The sequence below is a fragment of the Nesoenas mayeri genome, assembly GCF_963082525.1.
Source record: "Nesoenas mayeri genome assembly, chromosome: 10".
In the NCBI taxonomy this organism is placed as follows: domain Eukaryota; kingdom Metazoa; phylum Chordata; class Aves; order Columbiformes; family Columbidae; genus Nesoenas; species Nesoenas mayeri.
Window position 1 is genome coordinate 17,007,726 of NC_137560.1, and position 27,930 is coordinate 17,035,655.

Sequence of the window (27,930 nt, forward strand, 5' to 3'; positions counted from 1 at the left end):
CAGGGAATTGTTTAGCATCCTGACCAAAAATGAGTAATTGAGTGTAATACAATATAACATCTTTAGAGCGCCTAGAACTGAAATTCTTGTTAATAGCAGTAATATACTATGCCTCATTATGTTTTTTTGCTAGTGCCAGTGGTTAATAATGACTGAGATGGCCTCTTGAACACATCACTTTCTTAGCATTAGCATTAGAAATGTGGCATTTTTCACTATATTTCGTAGTTACCAAACTTGATTTATGACAGGGCTATATTCCTGCAGTGTAAATTATTCTCTCGCTTAAAGCTTGTATTGCACAGCTAATTTTTTTGCTAGTGCAGTTACACTCTTGTTATGCAAATCACGATGAGGAGCAGAAAAGTTGGGCAGGGACAAGGTTGGGATTTTCTTCTTAATGGGCTCCAATGTCTGTATAAGATTGTGTCTCCTGCTGCAAATTATTCTGAGGTTTTCTTGTTCTTTTTCCAGTCTGGAAAAGTTCTAGTTCCATCTATTTTTGTAGATAGTATTTGTCCTTTATTAGAAATTCTTTGGCAATGGATTATTCAGAATCAAGGGGATTGCTTTGTCACCACTAACTTCCCGTCCCCTGCTCCCCCAGCAGCACTCATAGCCATTAGCATTAATTATTTAAAGTTCCATGTCTTGCACACAGAAAGTAACAATCAATGTGCTATGCCAGGTATATGGTTGTGTACCCCCCGACTCCAGTACTTTACCTCTCATCTTTTGAAGTGTCTCTTTTCTTTGGTACCGCCTTTGGTTTTTATTTAGCACAGTATAAGCAGAACTATTTAGAAAACTTGTTATTTATTATTTTTTTTTCAGACAGGAACATTTTCTCTGTAAACGTTAACCTTTTGACACAGTCTGAAATGTTTCTTTTCTTGTGGTTTTATTCATCCCCCACTAATTTTCTGCTGTTGTGAATTCTGGGCTGCAGAAGACATAATGGTGAAACCAAATGGGTGACCCTTTCACTTAGGCTCACCTGTGGCTTTTTTTTGCTATTGGATATGGGCAGTCCACAAAGTGGCCAGATTGAGACTGTTAAGCAATCACAAGAAGTGAAGATCTAGACACAGTTGTTCTTTTCCCTCACGTGCAAAAACACTCAAAAACTGAAAAATATTGTGCAGTAGCCACAAAAGTTGTAAACAATAAATGTAAAATGGTAGTCTAGCTTCTAGACTGGCTTTTAGCAATTTCAAGCACCTTTGTCCTATGGGTGGATTGTGCAAACTGGTACTGAATTGTCCCAACTTTGGTTGAAATCCCATTGAAATGTACACTTTTTTTTTTTTTACCTTTGCGATGGCAGGAAAACTGTTCACGCCAACTGGCCTTCACATAACTGAGCTGTTCAGATGGATTGACTGGATGACTCCTCTGCTGTATCTTTAAGATTCAACTTTTGATCATTTTGATCCACCATTTCTAAAACGCAGGGTTGTAGAACAGTGTATGATGTGTCTAGTGTCCATCTAGGTAATTTTTGAGCATTTTTGGGCTTATGAGCTCTCATGAGTATAAGGCCTGGGCCACGGTTTGGATTTATAGACACACATTGCATTCTGTATATGCTCAGTAAAACATAACTTGCCATGTGTTGTGGTCTTACCAACCTACTTTGGTTGCATAAAGACAAAACATCTGAGTAAATTTCCTGTAAAACTTTAGGACCACTGCATGTTAGAAACAGCAACACTTGTTGTCACAGTTTTGTCCCATGGATTCTTCCATGAACTTATCATAAGTAGGATTAGGGAATCTACAGCTTCCCACCTCTAGAAGTTTTACCACACAAGACTGCAAAAATTAACACATGCCAAATAACATGAAGTAAGATGGGTGGTGTCCTTATTGCATGGACTGCATCACTCACAGCATAATATGGTGTCACACAACAGAAACACTGCTCCTGATGGGTAATGGTGTTGAGAGTGCTGAAGTCATGGTACAAAACTTGCTTAATGATTTGCATTTTCCCCCCTATGTTATAAAATGTAGTTGAGCAGATGGATGCAGCCAGCTGTACGTAGAGCTTTAGGGAGTACTAGGGAGAAAAGAGAGAGGTTTTTGTTAAGATAAATGTAATAATCTCTGTGATAATTAGTTTAATTTAGATCCCTGCATCTGACTCATTTTTGACTAACCTTGTATGAAGCCTTTCTTGCCTCGCTGACGAGTCTGTGAATTTAGTTTGATTACAATCCCTTTTTTTGTGCCTGCGGATTGCTCACTGATCACTGATATTTTTCATTAAGCAGTTGCTTTATTACATTGTTATTTAGAAGGGAGTAATTTGTGTTTTCTAATTAATTTAATTCCAGGCACATTTAGTAAGTAGCTACAATGAGCCCATTCAAGGGGTTTGGGGTCATATTGACATTGTTTACCAGATGTGCTCATTTGTTTTAAAACACTGTTAACTCTGTGATGACAACAGCCCTGTTCAGTTGCTTGACTCTTCCACCTTCTCTAATCTGCACCTCCAAACTCCCACAAAATTAAAAGATTCATTTCAAGTCCTAGTGAGAGACGTCCATAGGCATTAAATCACAGAGGAATTATACTGCAAACAGTGTCGATATAAACTATTAGTGTTCCATTACCGGATTTGAGAGCAGAGCAGCATAGAAGCCTCTTTGCTCCTCTTAGCCAGTGAAGTGAATGCCATTATTCCAACCAAATCCAAATAATGTAAAATAATGGATAATGCCAAAGAGATGCAAACTGAGTGTGAAGTCCACACTTGGTCCATTTACCTCTGAAAAACTTGCAATGAGGCTTCAGGAGAGAATGGGGCAGCCAGGAGAATGAGCATACCAAGTAAGGAATGATGTGAGCAGTGGCCTGGCCAGTGATGGGAAACAGTTAATGTGATCAAAAGATGATTTTTGTAATTCGTAGTTGTCACCGTCCCAATATCATAGACATTGGCAGTTTTTTATGCCAGAAGCTTTTTGATACAGCTCAGCATTTTCTTGCTAGTGATGCTCCCAAGGATTTAGGGGTTATTCAAGCACTTCCTATTCATTGCTGTTAAACACTCCATCCATTCCATCATCTGAGCATGGAAACTACTTATTATAACTACCACTTGCTCATTTGGCCTGCTGTGTCAAGAACTGGGGTTTTAAAATGAGAGACCCTAATTAGATGAATAAATAACTTTTTTAAAAGAAAAGAAATATTGAGCAAGTTATTCCTCTGGCTATAAGCTTGTCCCATGAAAAACTACCAAGATTTGTTAACACGTTCTGCAGTCATTTATTTTGAAAAAGTCAATTACTGCTTGTTCTGCAGCTAAGTCTGGCACAGAGCAGTGACACTGTAAGATTCATTTGCCTCTGAAGGACCAGCCAAACAATGGTCTTGATATGTTTTCTATTATTTTTCAACCATTTTCCATCTCTTTTGAATTGGAACAGCCAAAATTAATGGCAAACTTTGAAGGAAAGGTTTGTTCAGTAGTTCATACTTAGTAAATTTTAACATTTAATGTTTATGATGCAATAGACTGAATTATAGCACAATTTGAACCAAAAGCTCAGCTGCATCTCAGCTTCATTATTTGTGGGAAACATTTAAATTGCTGTAATGCCTTTTTCTGGCTCATGTTGGTTTGTTAAGGGTGCGTGCATGCACGGGGATGTGTTCTACCTATTGATTTAATAGGAAAGAGCATCTCTTGGAAGGGGAGAGTAAACGTGTGTGCATGCATGTGGAAGGGGAGAGGGAGAATCTCTGTGTGTTTATCTCTGCGATAAATGATGCCTGTTAAAAATGTGACTTGCCATGAATGTTATTAGTGCTTTCCTCTTTATTATACAAACACGGTCACTGTCAGCAGAAATGAAGCTGCAATTTTCATTGTTTAGTTCAAGCAGTTTTGATGTTTCATTGTCCCTTGATCAATCTTTGCCTGGAGGGGTATCAGCTATTGGCTGGGAATGCATGAGAGTGACGTGCATAGCACAGATATTCCTCAAAAGCTGAAAATATTTCATTTCAAATACTCATTACAGTTCTCATCTGAGTCTGTGAGCAGGCAGCAAAGTGAGTCTACTTATCGTTTTTAATTGTGGACCTTCCCTTTTCAGAACTAACATCTCCCAAGTTACCTTAAAATCAGCTTCTTCTTAGACATATTTGTAATTTGCTTGCATCACTTATTTTATTCTCGGTGTAAAAGTTAGACAAGGACATGGGTTTTACCACAAACAAAATGCATAAAGTAGAAAACATAATGCGGCATAAATGCCACATAAATCACATCCTAAATACAAAAGCAGATTTCAAACATCTGAATTACTGAGCACTTAATGTGGAATGTAATCTGTGTTTTGGTTTGTTTGTTGTCTGGAGTGTCACACATTGCAAAAGATGAGGAGTTCCCTTTCCTCCAAGTGTGGAGGAAAAGGTGATTTGCAAAATGCCCAGGAAAGAGCTTTTCCTGCCTTGTGGGTAAATCCCCCCCCCCAGGCAAGTGTCTCCTTTGCTGCTGGGAATTGGGCTATATGCAGAAGTAGTCAATAGAAAACCCAGTTTTAAGTTCTCTTGCTCATCACAGAGCAAGGACGAGGCTGCTTCAAAATGCAAAATTGTCCTTGAAAAAACCTTCTCTGTTACCCTCCCACTTCTTTCTTCCTTTGCATCAACTGCAACCTGTATAAACCCCCCTTCTTCAGGGGTCAGGACTTTGCAGTGCTGTTTTCAAATCACAGCTTTCTGAAATTGTAACTAACAGATAAAATCTCTGGCTTCAAAGATTTACACTTAGGATGGACAGGAAGGAAACCGTGTGTTTTGTCAGTAACATTCATGTTTTTAGGGATAAAAGCTTATTCCTCCCCATGCTTTTGTTTTCCTTTGCCCAACCTATGCCTCCTGGCTCAAGCTGATGCACATTTTCCTTTCAAAAATAAAAAATCTATTCCTAGAGAAATACTTTTTTTTAAAAAAAGAAATCAACCTGTTCCCCCTGCACTGCTGCGATTGGTCTGATAAAAATCGCCGAGCCGATCGCGTCAAAAGGAAATAGCCTCGGCTTTAATTGTAAGCTAAGACTCCCGTAATCCAGGGGAGCATTTGAGATTCTGCCCAAGCGCTGGCTTGGGCTGTGGGTTTCTCTCGCAGCCTCCCGGCTGCTGCGGCACGAGTCAGCAGAGCTGATGCAGATAGAGCTCTCCCCCTGCGCCCGTCGCTCCCTCGCTCTCCCTCTCCCCGGGCTTTTGATTCGATATGAACAGACTGGTAACTCCGATGCGAGAGGGAAAGCTGACATAACTCTGCAGATGGCTACGGTCGGATGATACACCTAGGGATTTTTTCTTTGAGGGAAGGTAACGTTTAGATGCTAATGTTTATTTTTCCCTTGTTGCCATTTTTCAGGACTGCCGGTCCCAAAGAAGAGCCCGAAGTCGGTAAGCACTTTTCAGCTACTATTTTTGTCTGTTTGTCTGCTTTGAAGGAGAGAGGCATGAGTTCAGTTTGTTTTCTTTGTGGGTTTCAATTGTTTTAAGTTGTCTTTCTGTTGCAACCGTGATTACCTTGCACAGCTCCTGCTGCATGGGGAGATGAAAGAGGAATGCGGTATGGAAGGGGAAATTGTTTGCAAATAAAACCTCAGGTTTACAGATCCTCTTCCCTGACAGATTGAGCTTCTCTGTCATTTAACTTATTAAAAAAAAAAAGCGCTATTGTTTCCTTTTGGAAGGATGGGAGGCTCCACCTTCTTGCCAGATAGCAGTTCCTTTCGGGTGTTCACAGGCACCAACCTTTTCCATTAACTCCCAGAGTTTTCTCGAGTACCCTCAGCTGAATTATTAACAGAACGGGAAAGCGTGCACCTTGCCAAGAGAGACAAAGCATGAACAGAGCACAATTATGGTTCCCCGGGAATACAGTTAGATGTCTGAGTGCTTGCTCTGGAGGCATTTTCGTACTAAGCAGGATTGTGCTGCAGGTGTGAGATTCCTGATTTGTTTAAAAAAAGACAACAGAATGGCATTTTCTTGTCTCTTCTAATCCTGTTTCCATGTAAAGCTGTTACCGGGATGACACATTAGCTAATGGAAGCCGTGATCTAAAATATCATTAAAGCTCCATGCATGATACTGTGGAATAAACTTATGTGCTATTAGTATGCAAGAAAAATAAATGTTTTCTTTTTAAAGGAAATAGAATACTTAAAGCCTGAATATTTCCAGTTATCTGTTGAGAGGGAGGGGAAAAAAGAGAATTCTCTTGCAGTTGCTTTGTGGGAGCAGAGCGAGTGAGGTGTTTGTCGTGTTGTAAGATGGTGTGAAACTTCACCGACGGTCCCCAGTGGGTGCCAAAAACTGCAGCTGGGCACAGCCCATGAAGCTGCAAACCTGGGCAAGTGGTTTATGAAAGGGCTGAGCAAAAGGCTCCTGCTTTTAATACGAGTTCTCTATTCATCCAAAAAAAAAAAAAAAAAGCAAGCCCTGAAATAATTAATGTGATTCTGATGGCTTAGGGCAGCGCTGATTAAAGTCACGTGAGCTCAGGCCTCTACCACTGTCAGCTCACATTAATGTTGAGAGGCAGAAGCGTGGGGTGAGCTCCCTTGCAAATCACAGGCATGTCAGACCCTGCGCACTCACTTCTGTCATACGCTGAGATTATTTCAGCCTTTGGTAAAACAGAAGCAAGTGTGTAATATGCGTACGCGTCTGGCACGTTTCTTTTCTCTGCCTGCACTTTTTTCCCCAGTCGGAGCAGGAGTTGGTTGCGTTCAATCCAGACTCTGACTCCAGTCATTAAACCAGACCCGATCAATGAGTCTTGGTCTGTTCAAGGCATGGAGGCTCCCATGTGGATGCTCTGGCTTTGTCACACGCATGTTTGGCATCAGGTAAAGGGAGATCCTGCTCTGTCAGGCACTTCTTTCATCAGCAGCGATGCTCCGTGAAAATGTGAGCAGCATCTAAATCCACGTCGGGATAATCCTGCCTTGGTGAACAAAGGAACTGCTTAGAAACAGGTGTAGCCCTGCAAGAGCAGATTTCTCCCTGCTATTTGCTTTGAGGAGCCGGTCAGCCCTGCGAAAGCACTCCCATTCCTGCGTGTGCCTCTCCCAAAGCCCCGTCACTTTGCTTTAGGGTCCCTTCAGTAATTTTTACTATGACCCTAGGCAGTGCTGCTGCCTCTAAAGCACAGGATTTACAAAAACCAGAGCCTCCTATTCCCCCTGCTTGCACACCGGATCTTTTATACTGTCAATTAGCAGTGATGTTTTACACTCCTACCGCATTGTGTGGTGTTTAATGACCAACTGCTCCTTGGCGGGGCAGAGCAGAGTGTGTCGGAGCCGGCACAGCCGCTCCTTCGTTCCCAGGCATCGGTGATGTGCATGAGTTAAGCACGGAAACCTGGAGCAAAATGTCTCAGAGCACCTGTATGCAGACGAGGAAACTCTCCTTGGGGCTGTCTGGGGTGGATTTACACCAACACCAGACCTTGTGTGGCCAAGGCGATGGCCAAAAGCATAAAAGCAGTGGTGTTGTTTAACACGTTCCTCCCTGAGTTTGCTTGCAGGGGTGGTTGTGCTCAGCTGTGGGGTGAGGGTGGCCCAGCCCTTTTGTCCATGAAGATTCACACTTGCTCTTGTCCTGGCAGGGTAGGGCCATGCCTGCCCCTCTGTCACACTCCCTGGCTGGGATGTCACCTCGCTGTGCTCTGCTCAGCATGTCCCAAGGGTGGTTTTCCTGCACTTGCAAGTGCTGGGTGGATGCACCGAGCTGTGCCCCACTGGACATGGGGTTGGTTGCTGCCTGCCCAGGTCCCTCTGCCCCACACAGGGAGGATATTTGCCAGCACTCCTTGATTAAGAGTTAGAGGACAGTGTACATCCAGGCCAGGAGCAGTTGGTTTGTTCTTTACTTGTATTCATTCTTTGTTTCTTCTCCTGTATCAGGGAGACATGAGCTCCGATCTCCATCCTTTTCTGGTTCACTCAGTGCAGTGACGAGCCCTCTCCTGTTACCTCGGATCCTTTCCCACAGCCCGGACACAATCCCGACTTGCTGCCAATGGCTATTTCTTTCTCAAACAAGCCCTATTTTTAGCTATCAGCCCCAGTCTTGTATTTCCCAAAGGCTGACTCCAGGCTGTTGGATACCTCCCGGCTGGTTTAGAGAGGTTTATTAGTGCTGGGACTGCAGCATGGGCCGAGAATATTTTTCTGCCTTGAGCTCAGTTTTCCTGGGCTGTATTTTTCAGCCTGTATATATCTTCTGTTAAGCTTTGCTCTTTTTCTAAGTTTTTAAGGAGAGTTTTTCAACTTTGGTGGAAGTGCCAAATTAGTTTTAAAAAGTTTGCAGCCATACATGGTGTGCTGCTCATTTTCAGTTTCCTGTTGCTTCTTCTTTAGATGAAAATGGATAGTATTTTGATATTGACCATCTGGGTATATACTTTTGCAGTTGCAAGTTCTGTAGTATAGCATTTTTTTCTGCAATTATCTTGATATAATATGGATGAAAACAAACTTTTTTTCTTTTTTTTTCCGTGTTGCTTGCACCAAAATATTCCACAAGGGGGCAAAGATTCCCATTTCCAGCTCGGTTTAATCTCACTGCCAGGACAAGCTTCTCCAAAATGCTTTAGAGCACAAAATCTGCAGTTAGATCATCAGAAGACAGGATCACTGCAGGGGGAAGAAAGTGCTAAGCTCTTCCAAAAATCTGATTTTTATTTTGGATGTGAATAAATACATTGTCGGCATAACTGAATTTTGTGGCCAAAACTGCAATTCCTATGCACAGCCTGTCCCTGACAATAGAATTGTCACGTATTTCAGGTGGACAGGCTGCAGTTTGGGCTCTGCTGATGTCCTGTTTCTACCAAGAGCAGAAGTAGGTTCCATAGCATGAGTGTTTGTACAATACATCCCTCTTCTTCCAGAGACCATTTTTTTCCCCCCACCTTGATATGCAGTGGGAGGAAACCACAGCAACTCTTCTCTCTTGGAGTTTAATGCCTGGAGAATCCCGTGCCAAAAAAGCTTTGGTGTCTGTTCGTGCCGCAGGACTTGCTCCCTGCCACCGTCGCCTCTTCTGCTGCGGGTTTCTCTCTGCCTGACACAGACAGACACAACTGCTGCTAATAATTAGTGTCCCATCTCTGCCTGCAGCCACCTCTCAGCCGTGTCACTGGCCTCAGTTGTTTTAGCAGTTGCTGTACAAAGTAACGTTTAATTACTCTTTCATTTAGCATGAATGACAAACTGGTCTCTGCGATGTGGGTATCTGTAGTGTTTTCTGGGCACTTGGAGACTTTTACAAGCAGATTTTCCTCCTGTCTCCTTTTGAAGCACAACAGCTCCGAGCTCCCTGGCTCACATTGCCTTTGCTGTTTTCTTCCCTTCCTATAATCAGAGTGCTCAGTGTGGGCTCACTCAGCCTCTCTGCCAAGGGTGAAGCTGCCTTTCAGGTTGGCAAATGGAGTGTCTGTGGCTGAAATTGGGTTTGCAGAGTACGGGGATGAAACCCTGGGAGGCTGATGGATGCCCAAGCTCTGACTGCTGTGCTTCTGCTTCTACAGCCACTGCCCCGAAAGCTGCACTTGGAAATCCAAGCCACCCTGACATTCCTGTTAACCTCAACCGGTGGGGAAAGGACAGCTAGACAGGACTTTTTCTCCTAATCATACATTTTCTTTTCCTTATGTTTTTTGCAGTGAGCACTGCAAAGTTTCGGCAAAGAAGCTGGCACAGGCCGTGCATCTCAGACCTTGGGCTTGGGTAGGGCATGTATTTCTTTTGTCATGGCCGCAATGCTGTACCAAGGTGGCTGGTTTTATCCCATCACCTGCATTTAAACATGCAGTCTGCCTAAATGGACTCAACTTAGTCATCATAGTCTTTATTTCTAGCCACTTTTGGTCAAGAGTCTTTCAGGCAAGCTGTTTATGCTTATCCACAGCTCTGGAGAAGAACACAGACTCTTGAGGGCCAGGGATGCTGTTGTTGACTTGACTAGTTCTGTGCCCCATGCTCTTTTAGCTGCTGTCAGAAGTCAACCCAGTTCAGCTGATCTGCTTTACTTTGCACTGAAAAACATGATCAGCATCTTGGGGTGAGGTCTGTACCGGCCATTCTGCAGAGGTCTGTCACCAAACAGCCTCATGCTCATCTGGCCCTGATTTAGCTGCTTTCCTGCCCATAGGTGAGCTGAGTGAGCTGGACAGTCAGATCCAGACCCAGAAGGATTGTCCCAAAGCAAGGAATGAGGCAGGAGATAGAGAAGCCATCCTTTCATTGACATATCGTCAGCTCATCTCTCCTGGGAAAGCTCCACTTTCCACTGAGGCACAAACTTCTTGATCCAGGCAGTCACCATGGCTGGAGAGCAGGTGCTGGGACCTCTGCAAGTCCTGATGCTGCTGGTGTGCTGAAGCTGCTACAGCACATGAAAAGAAGTTTAGCCCAAAACTTTTTTGGCCTCATCTGGTGATGTGAAAGTTGATTAATATTGCCTTGAATTGAATTAATTTAATTACATATATTCATGATTCCCGTGGTTGTATTCTCCTTTCTCTGTTCTCCTCTTCAACTCCTGAATAGAGACATTTCAGGCATATTAAAGGAATTCTTGTTTGGAAAAGCAGCTGTCCCTGTGAAGAAGTTTTCCCCTACTTCTTGCAAAATATCTGTGTATTTGCAATTGCAACTCTAGTCTAATTAGAGGTGGTTTTGCTTGAGATATGCTGACGCTTTCATTTGCAACCCAAATACAAAACAGAATTCATAGTTCGCTCAATATTTAGACCTTTCATATCACAAGATGAGAGCACTTTTTAAAGTTCAAACTTTGTTTCCTTTTTAAATCAGAAAGTTTCCACAGTTCTCAACATTTCCCCAAGGGCTGAATAAAGCTTCACATTTTAGTCCCTGTACTCTAACTTCTGTAAACCAGCTATTTCCAGCGAGATTGCCCTGAAGTTTCTCAGGATGCTTGTAGTTATTTCAGTAGTTTGGCCAAACAAACGAAACAATCCAGATGGCTAGACTGCTGGACTGAAAGTTATGAAGCTTTTTTTTTTTGCTTTTTTAAAAATATTTCTAAGTTACAAGGGAGTGATTATCCACAGTAGAGATGTTTTAAAACTATTCATTTAAAAACTGAAGGGCTGCATGTGAATTAGCCTCTTTAACCACTTAAAAAGCTAAAAATGTTTGAAAATGGTTCAGATATTTGTATTTGAAAGTCTGCAGATGAGTAATCACAGCAGGTATGCTTTGTTCAAAATTGCTTTAACGGACAAAGATTTTACATTCTAGTTGATTGAGACACTTTAAAAAGTGCTGGTAGTGGATCATCAACTCGAATGTAAGGCTGCAAGGTCAGTCATTTGGGCTGCTGAAGTTGGTTTTTTTTTCCAAAGCATAAACTTAAAAATACGTTTAAATAAATTATGTGTGTATATATATATATTCTATTATTGTTAAGACTCAAAGGAGGGTGCTTTCATATGATGACTTTCTCCTCTGTAATTAATTCAGCCCTGCTTAGTGGAGTGTTGGCCACCTGGGGTTTCACACTGAGCATAAAGAAGGGGGTCCCAGACCTGTGTGCTCCTCAGCACTCCCCCTGCACTGATCTGCTCTGGGTTTGCCACTGGCTTTTCTCCCTACCCTGGCTTGCTTTTCTATGAAGAAGTCCCTGAGAGCAGAGGCTCTTGTCGCAATGTTTTCAGGCATCCCCTGCCAGCAGGAGGCTTTACATTTTTGTCTGAGATTTCGTGGTACAAGTGGCTGACCCCTTTTAGCCAGGAAATTGTGGATGTTGTAGAAACAACCTGTAAGATGCTATTTTTCCAGCTGCTTTCTGCGACACAGCAGCCCCAGGAAAGTGCCAGCTCTCTGTACTGGAGCAGGTGGGAGATTGGACTCAACCTTGATGCCAGCCCAAGGTCATCTCAAAAGAGCATTAAAAAGTATTTGCTGTACAGTTTGGGGAGCTCTTGTTGAGGGAAGATTTTGCTGCATGTTGAGTAGTACCAATCCCGGCAATGCAAATGTGATTTGTGCTTCATCTGAGCCCACCATTGTGAATTCGACTTAAGAATTATGTACCCTGCTTAGCTAAATATTGAGCAGGCAGAGCTCTTGACATACTGCTTTTGAATAAGCCTTGAATTTAGGTGGACATATTTTTTCCTGTTTTAATGTACCAAATTAAAACAAGGAAGTTGAACTGTAAATAGGCATTTTCACATTTGTGAAGGGCTGCTGTAATCCTGTGGATGCTCTGGGAAGCAGAGCCATGGAAGTTGTACTCTCTTGTCCACCCACTTGTGATGTGGGGGTTGCAAGAGCTGCAGAGGAAAAGTGATCTTTCATAGTAAGGGCTGTGCTTGAACCTGATTCAAAGGGAGTGTTTAAGTTTTCATAGTAAAATTTGGTAGTTTTTCCTTTTTCCTGAAGGCTCTAGTTAGACCCTAATGTTATCTGAGTAGAAAGTGCTCGAGTTTTTCCTGCCTTAATGTAGGAAAAAATAAGTGCACTGAAACTAGTAACCTATAATGAGATTTAGTAGGGTTTTTTTCATGTGCGAGATGGAGAACTGCATATTTTTTATGATAAATTACCTTCTTTTGCATATCTCTTTCTGTCAGTCTGCCTATCAAAATCTGTCATTGGGGAATTCAACTGTACCCAGCATTAACTGGTGGCAGCAAAACTGTAATTTATGTATTTACTTATGTGCATGCAGAAACCCTAAGAAGAGGGAGAAAAATTGATGGAAAACACCCACTCAAAGACCAATAACCGTCTGTTCTCTCTCTCTCTTTCCACTTGCTTTCTTCCTTACAGCAACCACTTGAAAGGAAAGACAGCCAAAACAGTTCTCAGCACAGCGTCTCCAGCCACCGCAGCGGCCACACCGCATCCCCCGTCCACAGCACGCAGGGGCTGCCGGACTGCGCCGCCGCCGAGGCACCGGCCGCCGATCAACCCGACGCTTCTGGGCAGAAAAAGCCAGATCCATTCAAAATCTGGGCCCAGTCCAGGAGCATGTATGAAAGCCGACGTGAGTATGAAGCAGGTGTGGTTGCTAAGGCTACGGCTCTGGCAGCTGCTCTGTGTATATTTTCTTTGCGAAGAACTGAATCTTGTAGATTTCTGTTGAAAATGTAAGGCTTCAGTTTGTTAATTTGGTATCTGTCGGTGATGTCTGCTTGATGGGGTGCAGTTTCCTCTCTGATGAGGAATGAATTTAGACCATCTCTAGGAAAGGGCACTTAGACCAAAGATTAATATGAAAAATCCCTTTACAATTAAAGACCATATTTTCCCCTATTTTTTTGATTTTACTTGCAAATTAGGCTAAAGAAGAATTTCCAAGTTTGTTATCCAGATCCTAAACTCTTTTTTTGAGGTCAAGACTCATTGTCTGATATGCATAGGAATTTCAGTAAGGAGAAGTAGTATTTAGTTTGCTGAAATTCATATCAGATGCTTTCCAGTCCAGGAAGGAGAAAATCCAGCTGAGCCATTTTACTTTGACCAGAGTGGACACTTTAACAATACAGATATCAAATGCATATTGAAAGAGGCTTTTGTGGCAATTAATAATCTGCATTTTTGGCTAATAGTTCAGCAGGGCTTTGGCTCTGCTCCAAGACTATAAATATGGTTTCAGTCAGTTTCTTCTCTAAAAACAAAGGAAACACACTGCTTTAATTGCACTGCTGAAGATGATTGAATCTGTAAAAGCTTCTTAAAGAAAAGAGTTAGAGTATTAGGTTCATTTTCAAAAGCAGTAGCAACTTCAGTTACAGGAAAGAGAGCTTCAAAGTCTTGGTGCTCCAAGAGTATAACTTGGAGTTTGATTTTATTGTGGTAACTGGAAATCAGTAAAACCAGTATGAAATGAACATTACTCCAAAATGAAAAATGATAGGACTGGTTTTTTTTCTGACCAAATGAATCACTTTGAGATCTTAAGTTCTAGAAAAATTAAATCATGAGTCACAGTTTCTTGGCTGAAGATGCATCTCTTTGAATTCAATGTCTCAGCAATGCAGTTTGTAGGTGTCTCAGCTTCTATGCGCTGCTTCCCGTCCCTTGCCAGGGACCCCGCACAGTGACCCTGCCGGCTCTTGGGCCAGATCCTGCTGATCTGTGGAGAAGTGCAGTGACAGAACTGGCACGTGAATCTTGTTGAAATAGGAGAAAGCGGCAGAGAGCCAAGGCACGGTGGCTCTTCAACCCTGCAGCGCTGCAGTCAGAGCTCCTGTTTTTGCCAGGATGGACAGTTGAGGCTACCACTGTCCCATGGCACTGGTATCACCCTTGCTTAGCTCACATGGTTCCCACAGACTCTGTGCTGGCATCACCTCTGACCCCCTGCAGCTACTTAGCTAATTTCTAATGAACTGTTTAACTCATACTAATTAGTCATTAGTATCAGCTTAGCAGCCTTAACACCTGCCTGTCTTTCTCGATAAAACCTGAGGCTGAGCCAGAGAAATCCTGAAGTGCATAGGCAGGCAGTCGTTCTTCTGTGTCCACTTCTAATATGTGTGCTAAATCCTCCCTCTTTTTTCAATGGCTGCAGGTATTTATCCTTGTCTGTGCTTAGAGTCCTTCCAGAAGCCTTTTCACCATCTCTTGACCTGCTGGTTTCCCACACCCCATCTCTCTCTGTGCCACAATCCTCTCTGCTTGTGCCTTTTGCTAGACTGGGATCTGCCATGCCCCTTCTGCTTCCCCATCTCACCTTTCTGTGGTCCAGCATCTCTGTAGTGGGGTGGATCCCTTTCTATTGCTTCAGTCCTTGTCTTCTGCCTCTTCTACCAAGTGAGACCTACCTGTTTGAACATCAGTTATTTTCTACCAGCTTTTCACCCCATTGCCATTTCCTTCCTAGGAAGGTGTTTTCTGAGATTTCTTGGTTTCATAGATAGAAGGTTTTTGGAGAATGGCAGAAATGTGATGTGGTTATGTCTCTTTGTAAACATCTGCCACTAGAAATGTCCAAGAGCCTATGAATTTCCAACCCTAAACTGGAATGAAAAACATTCCCTGAGGATTAACCTGCACTCTTACCTTGTGACATGGCTTTATTGCACCTAATGAAAAGTGAAGAAAAACAGAAAAGATACAGTCTAAGTGAAAAGAGCAGTTGGAAATGCTCTGTCTCCTGTCACAGTCTGATCCCAAAGCGTGACTAGTGGTTTTATTTAGAGACCACTGGTCAGCTCTTGCTCCTTCCCTCACCTTTCATCCTTCTCACCAGTCCCACAAATGTAGACTGTGGTTCACAACTGAAACCTGATGCCTCTTCTGCCCTGGGAGCTTGGGGTGACCAGTGTTTCTTTCCCTATATTTGGTCTGCGTGAAAAGTGGGGACTTGCATCCCAGTGTTGCCCAGGCACTGGCTGTGTGGCTCTTGGATCACATGCAGGGAGATCTGAAGACATGGAGCACCATGCGGGACAGGAGAAACTGTTCTCCGGGACTCTACTTTTACTGTCCGTCTGCTCCACATGTGCTGTTCTGCATGTTTTTACCCAGCTGCAGTCCATTTTAATTCCAGTGCCTTCTTCGGCTGGCAGTGATACAGTCATATCATTGCTTCTTTCTTTGCTTGAGTAGCCATTCCCTTTGGCTTTGGGACTGAGGTTCTCATCTCCTCTCCCATGACATCCATGGCTTTGGGTGCTAGCTGGGACTCTCTCTGCATTCTTCTGATGAAGACGTGACCAAAACAAAATAAATATCTGATGTAGAGCAGGAGGATGCCCGCCTAGTGCCAATGTTGAAACTGGCTGATGCATCCTCAGGTTGGGTATTAGGAAAAATTTCTTCAGGGAAAGGGATGTCAGGCATTGGAATGGTTGCCCAGAGAAGTGGTGGAGTCACCATCCCTGGAGGGGTTTAAAAGACACATAGATAAGGTTCTTAGGGACATGGTTTAGGGATAGACTTAGGTTATGGTTGGACTCAACGATCTTAAGGGTCTCTTCCAACCAAAATGATTCTATGATCCTATAACTGGGGCATTTGGTGAGTCCTAGAGTCTCCCACTGCCCGAGAAGCCCCAGCACAGCTCTCCCATCTCTTCTTGTTGCCCAGTCCAGGGCTTGCTCTCTGTTGATTCATGGCCTTAAATTTTAATAACTCTGAAAAGAATTATAAAATGTTCTTTTGGGAGTCAGAGTTTTAAATCCCCAACAAGTGGACTGAAAACCAGCAACAACCCTTTGTGTTGAAGTATGTGATAAGGTTAAAAAAGACAAAATTTTAGAGCATTAAATCATCTTCAGTGTTTTATTTCATACCATTTGTGAAATCGTTGAGTATAAAGAGAACATAGTGCAATTTTTCAAGTGCAGTTGACACAAAAAGATGAATTCATTAGCTCCAACCCAGACAGAATTTTTTAAAATCTAAAAATAATAATATAAAGAGTTTTCATTCAGTATATGAATACATCATCTCCGGGATGTTTCTAAGAAGTACTGAATCTATAATGACCACCTACTGCCTTCTACACTGGGAGTGCATCCCACTGTTATTAACATTAATAATAATAATGTAGACATGGGAAGCACAAGGCAACATTATAATTTTTCAGGATTGGTAAAATGTATTCTTCCTTTCTTTGAGTATTCTTTGGATCATTATTTTGTAAAAAAAAAAAAAGACTATATTTGACTTATGTGACTTGTCTCACTGAAGCTATTGGTAGAGCAGAATTTGGTTCAAAAGCAGCAAATAACCCATAATTTTGTAAAAGCATGTATTTTTTAATTTACCCTATGCATCTTAATATCAGGAAATGCTCAGATTCTGTGGAAGAGAGCCACAGACATTGTCTGTTTAGGGGAAGAAAAGAAGGCGGGGGGGGGGGGAAAGAAGGAAGAAAAATTAAGCTAGAATTAACAATGCACAGCGAAACAATGACTCCATAACTATGTCTGGACTTTGGCTGAGTGGCTGCAGATGAGAACTGCAACTTCATTCAACAAATATGGGCTAAAGTTCCTCCACCTGCAGCTGCCCTGTTTGAGGGGATCAGGCCTGCAAGGTGCTGAGTACTTGGGCTCCACTCCAAGGAAGCTTATTTTCAAGCTGTAAGCCCAAAGAGACTTGGATGCTTTAAGGTAAGGCTGAGCTAAAATGCTCTGCTGCAATCTGGCCCGGAGTTGCAGTTCTTTGCTGGATTAACACTTATGAGAATAGCCAGCTTTGTGTTAAGTGAATCTGAAAACAGATCATTTGGTGGCGATAACAAATGTAGTCTTTGCTGGTGTTAAGTTTTAACTGCTTGAGCTCCTCCTCATGGGTAACTCATTGCTGCCGGTGGGAGTTGTGTACATGTAAATCAGAGTGAGGAACAAACCCTTAAGGTTTAAACACTAAAGTGGATCCAAGAATGACATACGTGAAAAACACTCAGAGAAACAGTAACTGAATAGTTTGTCAGAGAACCACAATTCTGAAATCTTGCACTGCTTTATTGAAAATATATTTTTATAATATGCTTTTTATTTTTCAATGTATTATTAAACTTCCTTAAAGATTAACGCAATCTGTTGTCAAATTTTTCTCATGTGGCCTGATTGCTTTGCAAAATACCATATCCTACATATGGCCATCTGTCAAAACAGCAGTGACAAAATGAATTAATCTGAATTGCAGATGTGTTAATGAATCCCTTTGAAGGGCTTAAGCATTTAATTAAAAGTAAAGCTGAACATGATAGATAATTTTTAAAGCTTTTAAAATATTCTAAGTTATCGGTAATATTTGAATTTTATTTTCAGGCACATAATTTATTTGGTAGGATTTTGTATTCCCAAATCTAATTAAAACAATACAAACAAGTCTTGACCCCAGTGTGTAGTGTTCATTCACCAGCAATTAAATAGAATTAAAAATATTTACACAATGATACCAAACATTAGATACTTTCTCCCTAACATGAAAAAGAAAAATACCCTCAGGAAATTGCAGCCACCTTCTGATCAGACTGGCTTTAAATATCATAGTGAATAAAAGCCCCTTGGTGGGGTTATGTCCTTTTATTATATTAATAGGAGACAAACAGTTACAGTCATACACTTGGGCACACAGATGTGTCCATGCCCTTAGAGAATGTCTTGCTAAAAAAGCCCTTGGTCCTTGCAGCACATTGTGTGAGCAGCAGAGGCTGCAGAGATGTTGATGGAGCTGGTCTATGAGCATCACTTTGCTGATGTTCATGAGGCACCAGCCTGGCCCATGGCTCAGCCCAGAGATCCCTGACCCTCAGTGGCAGAACTTGGTTTTCTTGTTGAAAACACACTGAAGCCATCTTTCAAAAGTTTGCCATGCCACCAGAAGGTTTAATTGAAAAGAAATACAGAAAACTGTAATTCTTCTGCAGTGGGATAGTTTAGAAAACAAGGCTTTCCTTCAAAATCTGGAAGCTCGTGAAATTTATGGATAAATCACAGGACTTTTCAACACTGAAACTCTCCATCAGCTTCAATGAGACTATGCACTCTTAATTTCAGAATTGTTCCTATATACTTTGCTAAATCTGGGGCTTAAAACTTTTGTTCTTTGCAGCATTGAAAGTGCGGCTGCCTCCAATGAACTAGTGACTAAAGCAAACTCACACTGATTACTTTGAATCCATCTTTTGTTGAAACTGATACCACACTGAGCAGAATCTTTTTTTATATAACACGTAGGATAATTGTTAAAGTTTGCATAAGAAAGTTTGATTAAAATTACCTCTAAGCACTGTGTTCATTTTCATCACCATGCATTTAGAATTTCTTTTAACATTAGAAAAATATTTCAATTTGGAAAAGTAACCATATCATGATGGTGAAAGTTCTTTTGTAGAAAAGTATTTTTAAGGTGTTCCCAAAGAAATTCCTCCTCTGAGGAGCAAAAAATGTTCTTCAAATATACCTGCATGCATGTGCATAAATGTATAAATTCTCATGTGTATGTGGGTATTATATATCCACATGTACACAGGCATGTGTAGATAGACATGTAAGTTAGTATATTATAACCCGTAGTAGCTATAACCTTAGCAATTATGTGCATGAAAGCCTAACATGATCCATACAGTCGAAATTAATTAAATGAACTAACAAGAAAGCAGATATGTTAAGCTTTGCAAAATTGTAAAATTAATATTACAGCTATGTCACCTTCGCCTGCAACTGGACTGAGCAAGGGTGAGAGAGAGAGAGAAAGAGAAATCAATTCCACGAGTTTTGGAGAATGTAAGACTGTGCCGAGAATGTATCTGTGTCTTGTGATGTCTTGTTCTGGTGTCATTGCTGCTCTGTGGCGGGAGGGTCTTCATCACCAGCGGAGTCTGTCAGGGCCATATGCCGAGGTTTAGCCACGAAGGTGCAAAGTTCTTGCTTTACTCTGTACTGGCTAGCGGCAGATTTCATAGGCAGCGGTGGGGGGTACCATGTCCCGTTTTGTTCATGGGATGTGGATGGGGCTGTAACACTCACCCCTCCTTTCATTCTTCCTCATGGCCCTAGCAGAACTCTTCTTACCGCTTTTGTGACACTCTTCAAATGGTCTTGTTTGATTTGAGATGAGCAGACTGGCAAGTTCGACCCAGTTGGGCTATGTACATGTTTTTCTTGGAGTCAGACATGCTTGAGATCAGGTCAAGGTGCAAAGATGCAATGACTGACTCCTGGAGGCCATTTTTAATTGGTTTTCAGCAAAGTTTCAGCATCAGCATTAAGTTGTCCCTCTAAATAAAAAAAAAGTGACTCCTCTAAAGCTCTACTCAATAATGGACAACCTGAAGTAATTCTCCAGTATGGAGAGCCTCAGAGGGTCTCACCTCAGCTGTAAGGCAGCATGGAGGTAGATGAGGTTTTCTGAATCACCGAACTACAGAGCTGGTGCAAAAAGTGGTAAAAGGAGTTTTGTTCGGTTTGTAATCATGCTGTGTAAATGTGTGTCGCCTGTATGTTTGTTGTATCTGTGTTGCACCTCTGTGTAATCCTTCCAGTGGAAAGAGAGTTACATGAATGAACTTGCTTCTTTGGGTATAGTCTTGTCTTTTTCTGTTGCTTTGGTGTGACACTGCCGTTACGCCTCAGCTTGCCGTGATCTTCAGCGGCTGTTTATTGGCTGGCTGGTACCCGAACCAGGAACATACGGCATCGTTCTCTGAGGCTGGAGAGTTGACAAATGGGAAGGTGTTGAGAGATGCCGAGGAAGTGGGCCCACGCTGAAGCTCTCTGCAGAAGCCACTTTGCCTCTGCCAGATCCAACACACGCTATTAATTGGTTGGGGCCAGCCTTTGCCAAAAAAGCCTGCAAAGTGCTGGAGAGACGCTTCCAAATTTGTCTGCTCTTCATGTTTCCCCTCGCGGAAGGCAATGACAAACACCAATTAATTAATTGTTCAAGTTCTGCTGTTGTGCTGCATGTCTGTATGGTGACGAGCTGCCTTCAGCCAGCTCATCTCAACAGATGAACCATCAGGCTTCCAGCCTGGTCATCACCTGATTGTTCTGTAATTGTATCTGGACAAAAATTAGCCTCTAGTTCAGTAGAGTAATGTGCACAGCTCTTAAGAGTAGTTTATAACTGTAAGTAATTAGAAAGTGAAAATATGATATATATAAACCAATGCATTAAACCAGTTTGAATAAAAATGTCAGAGATCTGTGCCTTAGCACTTACTTGTTCCTTTAATTTTAGTATTCCCAGATCTTAACCTGTTGAGTCATTGAAGAGAGAGCATCAGAGCTAGCCAAAAGTCTTAACACTGAAAAGCACGACTAGACCCAGACCTTTGTGCAATAGGCACTGATAGTGTAAAATGTGATTAGGACCCAGTCTGACTCTGACTGATTTTAATGGAAAACAACCAGTTTGTCTGCTCATACATACAGAAAACTAGATGATGTTTCACTAAACATGTTGCATCCAGTATCTGTGTATGCATTTATTTGAATTACATTCCTGAATGATACCCTTTGGTTTCTTTACTAAAGATACAGACAGTTGACTTATAAAGGAGCAGAACAGCTTTTTTATCATTAATTATAAATTTTAGGAGGAGGTCATTACAAAATTAGTCAATGTTACAGATACTAACCAATAAATATTAAATGAACCTGAGGTTGTCTTCTGATATGATTTAATGTTAGCAATTAATTTTGCATTTTTAAAAAAAAGGGATGAAAGCAAGCATGAATAAGTTAATATAAAACATTACTGTTCAACCGCACTTCAAGGTTAGTACTTCACTGTATGTAATATTCATTGTAAAAGCCTCGCTGATGTTCCATACTAATGAGTTAGGTAAGGCTGAGCTTTTCTATGTTTCCAGCTGGTTTTGTCTATTCAGTGGTTCTACAGAGCCCATACATGAGCAAGTGAGAGTCAGGAGAGATGATTTGCTTTCAGTGGAGCCCTTCTGTTTTACACCAGCTGGGGATCTGTCCCATAGTTATTTAAAGCAGTGTCAGTATACAGATAGCAAACTATGCTTGTGGAAGTTAATTAAACAGTAGAAGTCATAACAAGTGGCTCTTTTGTCTCCCATGAAAGAGGAGACAGCTGTATTGTTTCTGGCAGAGTGATTCTCAGTTGTACACTTTTATTTATTGATGATTTAGAAGAGGCTCTTGCACTGGGTAATGATGCTAATATTGACGGAAGGAAATACTATAATGAGAAACAAGTGGCAAGACACAATTAGACACCTAGAATATACAAACCACCATATAATTTTTAGTTGTGATTTAAATAATAATCCTTTAGTATTTAAACCTATAAATGTTCTTAATATGTCTAAAAAAATCAACACTGCATCATTTAAAGAGTAAATTGTGCAGCATATCCCTTTAAACGTACATCAGAGTAATCCTGATTCGGGTTAAAAGGGTGGGGTTTTGATTAAAAAAATATATTTTCCTTCTTTCCCTTTAGTTCCAGATTACCAAGAGCAGGATATCTTTCTATGGAGAAAGGAAACCGGTTTTGGATTTAGGATTCTAGGTGGAAATGAGCCTGGAGAACCTGTGAGTACATCTAGAAGTGGTCTTGTTTTAACATATTCCAGAATCACAGCAGTAGCATGTACAGATGTGCAGAACTGCACTGCGGTATCTGTGTTAAAACAACTGTTGTGCTTTGCATTTACGTCCTGCAACTCCTCCCTACCCTCCCTCAAAAAAAACCCAATCAACCAACCAAACAGAAAAAAAACACTTCCACAACTGAAATGGATTTGGCTTCCCCTACTATTTCTCGTTTTTTAGATAGCCCAAATGAAAACATGTAGGCCTGAAATTGCCGGACACTGAGGAAAGGCTGTCCTGGTCAGGTTTGCAAGTATTTTGATCTTAAAGTTTCTATTTGCTCAATTCCTTCCTCGAATTCACTTAACTTCTTTAAATCCAGTGTACGTGGAAGGTATCAGGCTAAAACCTATGGTCTTTCTTGTGCCTGCACAGGTCAAAACTACCTAGTGGCAGCACAAATTTCCATGTATCTCCCTGCCAAAATTATCTTGCTCATTTATGGAAAGAGAGACCATGATTTTCTCTCATGTTACAGTAATTCCACAGAACTCACTGAAGATAAGCTGAGTTGGTGGACAGGGGAGTGGTATAGTGCTTGTAAACCCTAGAGGCAACTGAAAAGACAACTCAATCTCAGCCTCCTTGACAAGACCCTCAGTGCTTTTAACCGTCTTCCTCTCCGGTCACTGTCTGGTTGACCACATTTCCCAAGGCTGACTGTCATTAGAGTGAATGGACCGCCTGAAGAAACAAAATGTCAGTCTATTACGATTTCACAATGTGGCTCTATTCACATGGAGCAACTTTGCTGACCAGCAGACATTTATCAACAACTTCCCTACTAAATTGGATCTAACTGTCAGTGCCCCTTGCTTCCCGCTGGCTCTTGAGCTAGTTCTCATTTACCAGTTGTTTTTTTTTTTTCTCCTTTTCTTTCTTTCCTTTCTCCTATTTGTGCTAATTTGTCAGATTTACATTGGTCACATTGTACCGCTGGGTGCTGCTGATGCTGACGGCCGCCTGAGATCGGGTGATGAACTGATCTGTGTGGACGGGACGCCTGTTGTCGGGAAATCGCACCAGCTTGTCGTCCAGCTTATGCAACAGGCAGCCAAACAAGGTCACGTCAATCTGACCGTCAGGCGCAAAGTGGTTTACACAGGTAGGCTGCAGTGTTGCTCTGCAGGGGTAGATTTTCTTGCCAGACTCCATCTGTTCAACAAACGATTTAAAGAAAAAGAAGCTTCTCCTCATAATACTGGGGAAACTCAGGGGATGCAGTGTTATCCTTCCTCTTTTGCCTGTTTTTACTCTTTTCTATTCTTGATCAAATAAATTTCAAATATTTTGTTTTCAGTCAAGACTCTCTTAATCTCAGTTGGCTTCCCCAGTCTCCATGAAGGTTTCTGATAAAACAAAGAACTATTCAGTTGCCACACATTGTTTTTAGTTGGACTCACGCAGCAACAGACTCTGTGCCTGACTGCTTGTGTTTTCTGTTTAATTCCCCAAATAACTGCTGCCTGATAGCCACCCTTAAACTGGGAGTGAGGGACAAGATGCTGAAGAGGCCCCAGGAGGTGAAGCAAGGGCAGAGCATGAGTGAGGGCATTGGTGTGCTAATGTCTCAGGCACAACAGGAGCTTCAACTGAGGTTGCAACATGTAGTCAGCTAATCGCAGGATGCAAGTCTGTGCCATTGCTTCTGGTAGGGCAGGGTACGCATGTTTGTTTTAACCAAGAGGTTTTGTGTGCCAAGTTATGCCACGTGTTGTGCACACTCTGCACAAGTGCGTGGTCTAAATGGATGAAAAAGCTGACAGACAGAGAGGCAAAGAGAAGGGATGCTGCCTGGTGGCACCCAGATTAGTGACACAAAAATGTCCTGTTAGCAAAGAAGATGAAGGCATGAGCTTTCTAAATGACATGTGGCCTTATGCTTAATAATAGAGAGTAACAATTTGGTGCTGTCTCTTCTTGTGAGTCCCTTTAGGGAGCTTGAGTGTGGGATTTGGTGCAGCTCACTTATTCAAAAGGAAGAACATTATGTAGCTTTTCAAGTTTAGGCATCAGCAGAAAAATAGGCAGTGATGTACTTTAAGATTAAAAAATGTCAAAATAACAATCAGGTTGAAAATTAGGTCCACAGTGGAAGATAGGACTAGAACAGTACCTCTGAAACAGCTCTGTATTTTTATCCAGGGCTGAGCTCCTTCTGCACAATATTAAATAGATATTCACTTCTCATTTCTTTTCTTCTTCTCATTGTGGATTAAATGAAGGGCTATGTCTCCCCTCTAATACCCTCTCTCCCCTTCCTGACAAAGAGCTGCGAATGTGAGAGGAGCTTTAGGAGATGAGGTTTGGGAGGAAGAGAAAGAGCAGATGAATTTTTGGTATTGTTTTTGTGTGTAGATTTTCTATCCAGTTTTACAGCCCCCAGGCTGGAAATTACCATGAAAGATTTAGATTCATGAGACATCTCGATAAAAACCCTTGATATTTCATTCAGGGGCTTGTTACTTCATACTGAGCTATTTCTGAATCATTTCAAATGTGGACACTTACTCTAAGATAAATTATTCAGGATTCCTTATTTCACCTTAGATTTGCAGGCTCTGAATTCCAGCATAACTTTGTAGAGAAGGCTCTTCCTGAATTTTGATCCGTTATTCCTCCTCTCATCTATAAACCAGTACAAAAGGATTGTTCACCTAAATGGGTACTTCATGTCTTGAGACTCTTATAGGGGAAAGTTTATACTTCCGTATTCTTAATATGTAGAATACTATATATTTAGTACATACATTGAGTAAGTGCAGACAGGTACTTCTAAGTGTTTTAAATTTGTTTTTCTTTGGATCATGGGTTTACAGATTTAGATTTTGTTTGGCACCCATTTTCTTCATGTTGTTTTTAAGATCTTCGACTTAATTTTGCTTCACCAAATTGGAGAGGTGACCTGATTAGCTGAGGCAGCCATTCAGTGGAGACAAGTGCAATATGCTGCTCTCAACTGCACAAATGGACTGTGGATAACGGGCTGAGCAACAAAAAAACAGAAGCTATTGTGGGCCATGAGTTCTAATCTGAGGTTGGCTCAGGTGAAGAAAAACACTGTGCTGGGATGTCGACAGGGGGAAACTCTCCTGATTTCCCAGCAGATGATGGCTCAGCTGCAATATGGTCCAGCACTTCAAGAAAGACATGTTTGAGTTGGAGAGAGCCCAACTGGAGGGAGTCCAGAGGACCAGTGAGAATAAGGAGAGCTCTAGAAAACATGGTCTGCAAGGAAATATTGAACAAATTGGGATTGTTTAGCCTAAAGCAGAGGAGAGGGAGGAGGTGTTACACTCCCCAAGACTATAAGAGGCTGCTGCAAAGAGGAAGGGAATAATATGTTCTCCATATGCCTGCTAGATAGAACTAGAAATAATACCCTTATGTTGCAGCAAGGAAGATTTAAGTTAGATATTGCAACCAATAGATTGCTTGGGGAGATATTTAACAGCAGATTAGACAAACATCTGTCAGGACTGACAGTAAGCATAGTTGGTCCTGGCTTGAGCAGACTGTGGGCTAAGTGATTTTTTGGAGATTTCTTCAAGCCTTTTGGTAGCTGATTAGATTTTAAACTAATACCACTTCCAACTTCAGTTGCTGTTAAACACTTGGTTAATGTTAATAATGTTTAATGGTTCCACACCCTGACTGTGCCAGACTGTACAGATGATAGTTGCTGGTTCTTCAATCAAGAAAACCTTGGTTCACAAGATTTTTTTGCTTTAGTGTGGGTAGTTATTACTTAAGATCACAGTAATCAAAGGCGATCAGTGCCACCAAAGTGATAGTATTGATAGTATTGAGTTTAAAAATGCAGAGGCATTGAGTGTTGGGTGTTTGATATTGCTCTCTCTCCTGTGGGCTTGTGCACATATGCACGGTTGCGCATATGTAAATGAAGTAGGGGTCTGATATCTAAAGGAGACACCTCTGAACCAGTGTAATCCAGGTTTTAAATGCTACAGAGCATCCGAGTACACAGCACTGCACTGGTTTAACTGTACTGCTGCTATAGTTTGGCAGCAAAACACTTTGGCTGTATGACCATGCACTGGAGAGGATGAGCATTTATAGTCAGTGCTGTCACCAAACAGAGCTGTTGGTGGTGACATCCAAAAGGAGACAGTGCCTTTGATCATTATGGCCATGATTTATAGATTAAAGTAGGTGAGCTACCTTTTTTTTCTTTGCCTTTTTCTCGGTGGACGGCACTTTTCAAGCACTAAACGGTGCAGCCTGCTCACACAGTCTTTTTTCTTTTTTCTTCTTCCCAGTTCCCAAGGCAGAAAATGAAGTCCCATCCCCAGCCTCTTCCCACCACAGCAGCAACCAGCCGGCCTCACTGACAGAGGAGAAGCGAACGCCACAGGGCAGCCAGAACTCCCTCAACACTGTCAGCTCGGGCAGCGGCAGCACCAGCGGCATCGGCAGCGGTGGTGGCGGGGGCAGCGGTGTTGTCAGCGCCGTGGTCCAGCCCTACGATGTGGAAATCCGCCGCGGTGAAAACGAGGGGTTTGGCTTCGTCATCGTCTCGTCAGTGAGCAGGCCAGAGGCGGGGACGACATTTGGTAAGCCTTGGGGTTTTATCAATGCGCCTCAAGTGAGATGCAGATTTGAGCGCTGCAGTGCAAGGAGGCAAACGGGGATCTGTTTAATTAAACATCATGAGCATGCCCTAATTAATGTAATTAATAGCTTAATCAGAGGCCAAGTCTTTGTAGGAGTTTGCTTCCTGGGTTTTGTTCAGCACTGAGTCAAGAAAAGCAAAATCAGAAATCCCAACCTGAAAGGGAAAAATGCCACCAATGGCGATTCCTGAATGCTCCCTGCGAGCTGGACACATTTCTGGGGTTCGCTGTCAGAAGACCAGCCAGGGACCACCCAACCCCCAAGTGATTCTGTTTGCTAAAGCAGAAATGGAGCAGGTGGAATGAAATATGTCTACTGATGGTGGAATTGAGCCAGTTGATTTAAAAGCAGTGATGCTTAAACTGATTAACTTCTCTTTGGCAATCAGGGTTATTCTTATCCTCATTATGGAGTGAGCATGCTGATAGCTGGGAAGTTTTAATTAATAGTGCTTGCTGGTGAGACAAGAAATGGAGAATACTGTTAAAAAAAACCAGGATTTTTTTTAACCTATTCCACTTGTTCCCAAATTCATTTCTTCCGAATATGGGGAAATGAAGTTCATGTGATGTCACACTTAATATCTTGCCCTAATAGAAGTAGTCATGGTTTCTTTCTGAAGACAATACTTTCTGCTAGACAGACTCACATTTCCAGGTGTTGGTGCAGAAGAGGTGCACATAAGCTGGTTCTGCAAGTATGCACAAAACAGCCTACTCTAGAGCAGAAATGTCATTGCAAGGAGGAAACCAGTCAGAGATGCTATTTTCTTCCCTTTCCATCTCCTCCAAAAGGACCAGAGGCAGCATCCATTTATACTTTGTAGGGGAAAAAGCAGCTCCTCCTTCTGTGTTAGTCTGTGGTGTGTGATAGGGATGGAGGGGGAAAGGAAAGACAGAATGAGTGCACTGGCCCTGCCTCACATCGTGTCTCAAAGCAGGGCTGTGGTTTGCAGACAAAATACATTGCAGTCTCCCTGTACAGCTGGAATGCTCCTGAGGCACACAGGTGCATGTGGCAAGAAGTAGCTTTTCCCCCTTGTTTTTCCTAGCGTTGGCAGTGCCATTGCTAGTAAAGAAGGTATTGGTGTAGAATTGGCCATTTCTACCACTGTTCTAGGAAGTCACGACATCAGAGATTTCAAGGAGAAAATATCTGGTATAGACCTGATGCATT

At 42.0% G+C, this 27,930-nt stretch overlaps 1 protein-coding gene across 1 annotated transcript in view; it reads left to right on the plus strand.

Moving 5' to 3' along the window:
- Positions 1-27,930, plus strand: part of MAGI1 (membrane associated guanylate kinase, WW and PDZ domain containing 1) — a gene marked incomplete at its 3' end in the record, with an annotated part of 339,889 nt that overhangs the window by 297,693 nt on the left and 14,266 nt on the right. The window contains exons 13-17 of the mRNA XM_080350590.1: positions 5,404-5,435; positions 12,854-13,070; positions 21,968-22,059; positions 23,032-23,224; positions 26,400-26,693. Of these exons, the coding sequence (XP_080206716.1) occupies positions 5,404-5,435; positions 12,854-13,070; positions 21,968-22,059; positions 23,032-23,224; positions 26,400-26,693 (828 nt within the window). The remainder of the gene's footprint in view (positions 1-5,403; positions 5,436-12,853; positions 13,071-21,967; positions 22,060-23,031; positions 23,225-26,399; positions 26,694-27,930) is intronic.